Raw genomic sequence first — 8,845 nt, forward strand, 5'->3', positions numbered from 1 at the left:
TTGTTCACATTGAACAAATACATTCTGTTACCGGTAGACTTTGAGGTGTACCACAGGGCCTCTTTCTGGGGCCTCTCAAACACCTCCACCAACAACCTGCTGTGAAGCACCCATGGAAGCTTTGTCCTGAGCTTTCCCTCGCTATGGAGACACTCGCGACCTGAAGTTGTGTGGTCGTATCATCATGGAGACAGCCTTGAGGGAGTAGAAGTCTGAATCCTTCCAGGAGAACCAGACGATGCCGTCTGGGCCAAGCAGGTTCTGAGCCTTCAGAGAGTACCGACCTCCCTGAGGACAAGCAGATGTCGTGTGAGTATTGATGTTCTTCACTTTTCACGTATCAAATATTGAATTCACCTCGTAGTAGACACCATTGAGGTTGGCGTGGAAGCACTGGTGGAACCACCATCCGCTGTGGCTGATTTCGGCGCACACGTTGCCTGTGTCTGGCGTGCTGAAGTCGTGCTGGTCATGGTACCAAGCGAAAGAATCCTCCACCGTCCCGCTGAAACCAGACACATGGAGGCGGTACTGGTTCTCCTCATCCTCGACCCTGCAAGGTAATCACGCCATCGTCTCTGTAACGCCCTGCTCCCTCCTGTGGTGACCACTCACTTCATTCATTCATTTTCTACCGCTTATCCTCACGGGGGTCGCTGGGGTGCTGGAGCCTATCCCAGCTGTCTTCGGGCGAGAGGCGGGGTACACCCTGGATTGGTTGCCAGCCAATCACAGGGCACATATAGACAAACAACCATTCACACTCACATTCATACCTATGGACAATTTTGGAGTGGCCAATTAACCTAGCATGTTTTTGGAATGTGGGAAGAAACCGGAGTACCCGGAGAAAACCCACGCATGCACGGGGAGAACATGCAAACTCCACACAGAGATGGCCGAGGGTGGACTTGAACCCTGATCTCCTAGCTGTGAGGTCTGCACGCTACACTCGCTAACCACTTGACTGCCGTGCAGCCCACCACTCACTTCCTGTTTCATGTAATGTTGTGAAAGTGTCTGTAGACCTGAAGTTGTTGTAGAGGGCGTAGCGGTGGGCGTGGCTCCAGTCCTGCATGTCTATGCGGAGGCTGTAGTGGCCTTGGTTGGTCAGCAGGTGGAGCTGTTGGTTGCCCAGCCAGTGTTCTCCCCTGGGTTGACCGAAGCCTTCGCGGTACTCGGACCAGGCGCGGTTGAAGCTCAACGAGCCGTCATGCCGCCTTTGGAGCATCGTCCAACCTCCACCTGGTGGACACGCAGAACCCTCAGAACCTCATGTAGGCACATTGAACACTCAGTAGGAACAGAAATGTTCTTTGTTCCTTTTTTGGGTGTTTGTGGGTGTATCGATACTGCATTCACTTTAAATCCACCTTCTGTCTCCATGTCGCAGTAGACTGGCACACTTGCACCCGGTGACAGGACCATGGTGTAAACACCGGAATGTCGCACACCACTGAGATACAAAGACGCACAATCGGATGGACACATGGACACATGATGTCTGTCTGCAGGAGACACCCAGATTACGCTAAGTAACGTGATACTGCTCTCGATAATTTGTCTGGTCACATGTACCTGGCACCAAAGTGTCCCTCAAGCCCAGCGGCCTGCGGGAGTGGATGTCGTTGGCCGTGCAGCCCGTTCTTGCGCTCATGTGGCGAACATCGTTCGACAAGTTGTGGACGTGTGCCTGCAGCTCATGCAGCAGCTCTGCGTGCACGTGCAGCAGTGCTCTGGCCTCATCGTGCCGCGCTTCCAGTGGGCGCAAACGCTGGTGGAAGGTCCATCTTGGACGAGCGCTTTCTTCCCTCTTGGAGCCAACAGACTTGTGTCACGGTGTGTGGGGCGTGTGAATGTGCAGGAGCCACCAAGAGAGACTTATCTAATCCTGTTAGCCTGCAGGGTCACCCGGGGCTTATTGGGCATCCGTATAACAAATATTACCTGCATCTCCAGGACCTGGAGTCCATGACTGTGATTCCTGAGCTCTTCCTGCAGCTCCGACATGGTCTCCCTCAGCTCCTTCAGTTGCTCCTTGCGATTCTGGTTCTCACGAAGCCAGAAGGAAACATCATCTGAGCAGCGAAACATGTCGGGGCAGCGTTTCTGCCCCTTTCCCATCGGGGGCAGCGTTGCTCTCAGTCTGCAGTGACCCTCAGAAGTTAGCTGGCTGCTGTGCTCATCGCAGTCTGCCACCGCAAAGGTGCCAGGCTGACCTGGTGGGTTGGGTTTGCCTGTGTCCAACCAGCCCTCTCGGTGGATGTCTGTGGGGGTCTCTTCAAGGACACGAGAAGGATGCCAGTCTGCATCCTCATTGTTGTCCTGGTGTAGGTCTGCCCCTTCTACATCTGCTTCTCTAAGAGTGTTGGCATGGACGTCCTCATCGTGTCCAACGTCTGACCAATCAGAACCAGATGCAAGTTGGACATGACGGCCAGTCAGCAGGGCCATGGCTACAAGAAAGTCTCTCACCTTCATCCTCTTAGCTTGACCTTTGAACTGCAGGAAGTGTACAAATACACACTTCAGTCTAAGTCAGGGGTCTCAAACTCAATTTACTTGGGGGCCACTGGAGCTCAGGTCTGGGTGAGACTGGGCCGCATCAGGTTTTCCAAAAAACACCAAAAAAACGCATTTATTAAAAACAAAAAATAAAAAAAAACTTTGCTTTGGTTCCAATTTTCTACAATAAAAGCTCTGATAAAACATTCCACTGTTCTCAAATATCTTACTTTTTATTTTTCTACACAAAACAAGATGAAAAATAAATAAACAAATCAAGAATAAAGAAAATCAATCAATCAGTAATAAATAAATATAATAATAATAATAATAAAACAGCAAATAATAAAAACTTAAGAAACCACATATAGTTGGTGGGTAGACAAATTATTTTTTTCAGATTAAAATGAACGAAGCATTATTAGAGCCCTGTAGACATGACAAAACACGACTATAGTCACATTTATACTCTTTTTATTTACAACATATTGCGCAACTGCAGGGTCTTGAGACACATGCTAACTCGCAAACTAGAGAGCTAACGACCTAAACGGTAGCCTTCAAGTTATTTCCTTGAAACTTAAATAGCCAAAAACTTACCACTTCCACATGGATAGGGAGAATAACTATTAACAGTTATTTAACCTTTAACATGAACACTAATCAAACGTAATAATTTTTTCTGGGTACATGATACCATACAGCATCCATATCAAACTTGCGCGGGCCGCACTAACATTAAACTTTCATATCAAGGCGGGGGCCTCAAACTGGTGTCCTGCGGGCCACATTTTGCACTCAAAATGTACGGAAGTGTGCGAACTGACTTGCACACATACTATAATTGCAGAATGTTCAGTTAACAACCGATGTCAGTGTTGGTACATGATGGATGTTGTACAATTAGATAATTAAACATAGTGGAAGTATTTATAATACAGTATAAAGAATAATACAGAAAAAAAACTTATTAAATAAATACAGTGATATGAAAAAGTATCTGAACCTTTTGGAATTTCTCACATATCTGCATAAAATCACCATCAAATGTGATCTGATCTTTGTCAAAATCACACAGATGAAAAAACAGTGTCAGCTTTAACTAAAACCACCCAAACATTTATAGGTTTTCATATTGTAATGAGGATAGCATGCAAATAATGACAGAAGGGGGAGGATTAAGTAACTGAACCATCATTTTTAGTATTTTGTGCCCCCCCCCCCCCCCCCCCCCCCCCCTTTTGGCAGCAATAACTTTAACCAGACGCTTCCTGTAGCTGCAGATCAGTCTGGCACATTGATCAGGACTAATTTTGGCCAATTCTTCTTTACAAAACTGCTGTAGTTCAGTCAGATTCTTGGGATGTCTGGCATGAAGATTAGATTAGATTAGATTCAACTTTATTGCTGTCTTGAGGTCATGCCACAGCATCTCAATGGGGTTCAAGTCAGGACTTTAACTTGGCCACTTCAGAACGTGTATTTTGTTCTTCTTGAAACCATTCTGAAGTTGATTTACTTCTGTGTTTTGGATCATTGTCTTGTTGCAGCATCCAGGCTCTTTTTAGCTTCAACTGTCTTACAGACGGCCTCAGGTTTTCCTGCAAAACATCCTGATAAACTTTTGAATTCATTTTTCCATTAATGATTGCAAGCCCCAAACCATGATGCATCCTCCACCATGCTTCACGGTGGGGATGAGGTGTTGATGTTGGTGAGCTGTTCCATTTTTGACATTGTGTATTCCTCCCAAACAATTCAACTTTGGTTTCATCAGTCTACAAAATATTTTTGCCAAAACTTCTGTGGAGTGTCCAAGTGCCTTTTTGCGAACATTAAACAAGCAACAATGTTTTTTTTTCGACAGCAGTGGCTTCCTCTGTGGAGTCCTCCCATGAACACCATTCTTGGTTTTCCATATAGTTGATGTGTGCACAGAGATACTGCACTGTGCCAGTGATTTCTGGAAGTCTTTAGCAGACACTCTAGGGTTCTTTTTTTTATCTGTATTCTGCACTGAACTTTTGGCGTCATCTTTGGTGGACGGCCACTCCTTGGGAGAGAATTAACAGTGCCAAACTCTCCCCATTTGTAGACAACTTCTCTGACTGTCCATTGATGAACATCCAGACTTTTAGAGATGTTTTTTATATTAAATTAGATTAGATTCAACTTTATTGTTATTGCTCATGTCACTGGTACAGGGCAACAAAATGCAGTTAGCATCCAACCAGAAGTGCAATTTTATAAATACCTTAGTAGTAAGTAAATGTAGAAAAAATGGACAGATAAAAAACTATAACAGGCTATGACTATAATACAGTGAGGATATGTACAGGGATATGAATGACTATAATATGGCTATTGTAGATTATACAGATTATAAACAGTATGGATGTGACAATATATAATAACAGTATGTAAAGTATTGCAATGAAGTGACTAGAGTATGGCTATTGCAGATTATATAAATTATAAACAGTATGATCTATGAATGCAACAAGATATTACAGTAATATGTACAATAGTGCAATGAAGTAGTGCAATCAAGTGATTGAGGGGGGGTTATAGATCAGCGGGGGGATGTAAGTAGTGGAAGGGGTGGGCAAAGGGGGGCAGAGTTCAACAAGGAGACAGCTGTTGGGAAAAAGCTGTTCCTGAACCTGGTGGTTCTTGTCCGTAAGCTCCTATAGCGCCTCCCTGAGGGTAGGAGGGCAAACAGTCTGTGCGCTGGGTGGTATGAGTCCTTAGCAATTTATGATGCCCTCCTGAGACAACGCTTCCTGTAGATGTCCCCGATGGCAGGAAGTGGGGCTCCGGCAATGCGTTGGGCAGATTTCACTACTCTCTGCAATGCCTTCCGGTCCTTTTCCCAGCTTTATACAAATCAACAATTCTTGATTGCAGGTCTTCAGACAATGCACAGTGCACATCAGGGCAGGGCAGCTTTAAGCCACTCATCAGTGATTGGGCACACACCTGACTTAAATTGTTTGGTAAAAATTGCTTTCAATTGCTCTTTAAGTCTCCTTAGGCAGAGGGTTCAGTTACTTATTCCTCCCCCTTCTGTTATTGTGTGCATGCTATTCTCATTAAAATATGAAAACCTAGAAATGTTTGGGTGGTTTCTGTTAAAGCAGACACAGCGATTCATGCCAGACATCCCAAGAATCTGACTGAACTACAGCAGTTTTGTAAAGAAGAATGGGCCAAGATTAGTCCTGATCAATGTGCCAGACTGATCTGCAGCTACAGGAAGCGTCTGGTTAAAGTTATTGCTGCCACAAAATATTAAATGTGATGGTTCAGTTACTTATTCCTCTCTTTTCTGTCATTGTTTGCATGCTATCCTCATTAAAATATGAAAACCTAGAAATGTTTGGGTGGTTTCAGTTAAAGCAGACACTGTTTTTTCATTTTTGTGTGATTTTGACAAAGATCAGATCACATTTGATGGTGATTTTATGCAGAAATGTGAGAAATTCCAAAAGGTTCAGATACTTTTTCATACCACTGTAAGTTAGGTGTCCCGACTTTAGGTAAACCCTGTAAATTAATCATCTATTTTCTATACCGCTTATCCTGTTCAAGCGTACTTTAGCTGGAGCCTATCCCAGCAGACTTTGAGCTAGAGGCGGGGTACACCCGATACTGGACAGCTGTCAATCACAGGACGCACTCAGTGGGGACCGAACCCGGGCTAGATGTACAACTTTATTGATTTCAAGTAATTCTGACTAATACTACGAATAAAAGCGTAACAGTCCTACCTGTGTGTGCACGGAGACGCATGAGGCCGTGTTAGCGTTGGGCGTGCGTGCATTCATCTCATCGCAACAATCCTCTCAGGGGATTGTTGCATCGGAGCACATTTAATGAGATTATATGTCGTCCCGTGGCTGTGCTAAATACACCAAAGACAAAGGTACACCTGTACTTGAAGGTACACCTGTACATGTTTACCACACTAGTTGAGTCTGGCGGGCTAACTTGCTGACCCCCGTGTGTGTCATCATCATGCTATTAGTTTTGTTCTTCCGTCGGGACCTAATGGACGTTCAAGGCCCCCCTAATGGCAGCTAGCGTCCTGTTTACCTTCCAGATGCTCCATTAGATGCAGAAAAGCCAAGAAGGAAGTTTCATTGTGGCCTTGTGTGCTTTAATGTGCTTTTAATAGAAAGGATAGAGAAAACGTGGCTCAGCACTGCTGATGTATTTGTTTTCATCGCTGACCTTTGGACTCATCGGGGACGCGTCCTCTTTTGTCCACTGCGGCCGAGCGTCCATGTGACACGGAGCAGGTGCGGCGGCGAGGAGGACAGGCGACAGGAAGGTGTGACGAGGTGACGCTGTAGTGCTAATCTTCTTGTTTTGCAGACCGACGTTGACATTTCATGGAACGTACAACCTTCCGGTGCGGTTATTTATTTTATTTATATAAGTTGCAATGTTTGTGGAAGAACAAACATGTTAAAAATATATATATGAAAATCAGGGGTGCTGATATGAGGGAATTATTACATCATATTCATAACATAAAAATATATATTTTGCATCTCTAGTAAATCTAATATCTAAACTTTACTTATTATTTATGAAAAGTCAACCACATGCGTGTCACTGTACCAATTATTGTGATGACCACGCTGACCATGAAGATGTTTGTGTGTCTGCAGGATTTTGGCTGACCTTTAATTTGATTGCAAGCATCAAAAGGGGAAAATGGAGGCATGACGTCATCGTGTGTGTGTCCTTGGATGGCGAGGATATAAATTGAAGGGTTCCGCGTTGACAGTCTTACCAAAAATCGTCTTCATCCATACGCTTCAGCTCGAGTGGAACAGCGGGTGAGTCTCCCTGACGCGTCTTTTCATTAGGATTTGACTTCACTGGCATTTATTTATTACGTTTCCACGCTTATCCAAGAAGTTTATCTTCAATAAATGTAGCTTCACCAAAGCTGTTAGTATTTTATTATTGTTCAAAACTACAATTGCTGTGTTTTCATAGCTTATTAGTCCATTTTTTCATCTGCTTTTAGATGTAAGTTGGTATTTTACTGCTGTGTAAATAACCCATCACATCTTCACGGCAGGAGAATGTGTCCTACTTGGTCATTGGTGGCGGCGCTGCTGGTGGGCGTGGCCACGGGATCTGCCAGTCAGTACTGGGAGAATCCCAATTGTCAGGAGGTCCAGTCAGAGAACAGTGCGATGGTAACACCAGGGTTTCCCAAATATTTATTCATTTGGACGTCATGTAATATTACATAATATTACATAATATTACATTTTACTGATGATGAGAGTGAACAAATTGACAGAAAGGTCATTGACACCTTCTTCCCCCCCAGGACTACATGCAGCTGTCCCGTGCCGACCTCAGTGCCGAGAGGCCGCTGGTCCCGGGTGACGCTCACCTGCAACTGGTCTCTCCTGAGTCTCCGCCTCCTTTGCCTCTTTCCAAGCGTTCCTACTCCATGGAGCATTTCCGCTGGGGGAAGCCGGTGGGCCTCAAACGCCGCCCCATCAAAGTGTACATCGCCAACGATGTGGGAGAGGAGTCCAAGCAGGTTTTGAGGAGGCGAGAACCGGCCGAGGATGAGCAGCCGGAGGAGGATGAGCAGCATCTCTCAGGGGGGGTCTACCAGAAGAAAGACGGCACCTATAAGATGAAGCACTTCCGCTGGGGCTCCCCGCCGGCCGCCAAACGCTACGGCGGCTTCATGAAAGGTTGGGACGAGCACAGCCAGAGGCCGCTGATCGCGCTCTTCAAAAATGTCATCAACAAAGATGGCGAGCAACAAGAGTGATGATGTCAGGCGCTTTACTTTGTGTCAAATTCAACTGAAATCTCATTCTTTTCTCAAGAATATAAAATACTTTATTGTCTATTTTTAGGGCTGTCAAATGATTACAAATAGCAATCAAATGAATTAAGCACGATTAATCAGCATTACGTCTGACATATGCTACCATGATGGTTATTGAAGGAAATATAAAAGACATGACAGGATGATACTGGATGTATTAACAGCACCAAATAAAGTGGAAATTTAACTCAAACGAAAAGACAGCACTCATGTCTTCAAATTTATTTACCCAACACGCCTTTCTTTAATAGCAGCACAACACTTATACTGAGACAAAACTGAGACAAAACAACCATAATAACACACTACATGTTTAAAAAACAAAACAGACATCATAAGGGGTTAGTATGTCATTTTTTTCAGTTTTTTTCAACTTGTTTCTAATGCACCTTTCTGGTCACTAAACAGGGGAAACCTCACACACAGACACTCAACAGGGGCCCCAGAAGCACCCAAAATCGGCATAAA

The 8,845-nt window shown here is 44.6% G+C and overlaps 2 protein-coding genes across 3 annotated transcripts; one reads left to right on the forward strand and one right to left on the reverse strand.

Moving 5' to 3' along the window:
• Position 1: 1 nt before the first annotated feature.
• LOC131101855 (angiopoietin-4-like) lies at positions 2-6,377 on the reverse strand. 2 transcript variants are annotated; one of them, XM_058047239.2, is made up of 7 exons: positions 6,276-6,377; positions 1,948-2,502; positions 1,579-1,813; positions 1,374-1,508; positions 1,029-1,245; positions 358-553; positions 2-288 (listed from the first exon to the last, which is right to left on the reverse strand). In XM_058047239.2, the coding sequence occupies exons 1-7, from the start codon at positions 6,330-6,332 to the stop codon at positions 142-144; spliced, it is 1,542 nt and encodes a 513-aa protein (XP_057903222.2). In that variant the 5' UTR covers positions 6,333-6,377; the 3' UTR covers positions 2-141. The 2 variants fall into 2 exon arrangements, with proteins under 2 accessions (XP_057903222.2, XP_078648228.1); XM_078792102.1 differs by having other exon boundaries at positions 1,948-2,595; positions 6,276-6,350.
• Positions 6,378-7,181: 804 nt separating this feature from the next.
• pomca (proopiomelanocortin a) lies at positions 7,182-8,576 on the forward strand. Its single transcript, XM_058047245.2, has 3 exons — positions 7,182-7,352; positions 7,601-7,721; positions 7,859-8,576. Exons 2-3 carry the CDS (start codon positions 7,605-7,607, stop codon positions 8,315-8,317), a joined length of 576 nt encoding a protein of 191 aa, XP_057903228.2. The 5' UTR covers positions 7,182-7,352; positions 7,601-7,604; the 3' UTR covers positions 8,318-8,576.
• Positions 8,577-8,845: the final 269 nt, after the last annotated feature.

This window comes from Doryrhamphus excisus, linkage group LG7 (genome assembly GCF_037039965.1).
Source record: "Doryrhamphus excisus strain RoL-2023G ecotype Guam linkage group LG7, RoL_Dexc_Guam_v1.1, whole genome shotgun sequence".
Classification (NCBI taxonomy): domain Eukaryota; kingdom Metazoa; phylum Chordata; class Actinopteri; order Syngnathiformes; family Syngnathidae; genus Doryrhamphus; species Doryrhamphus excisus.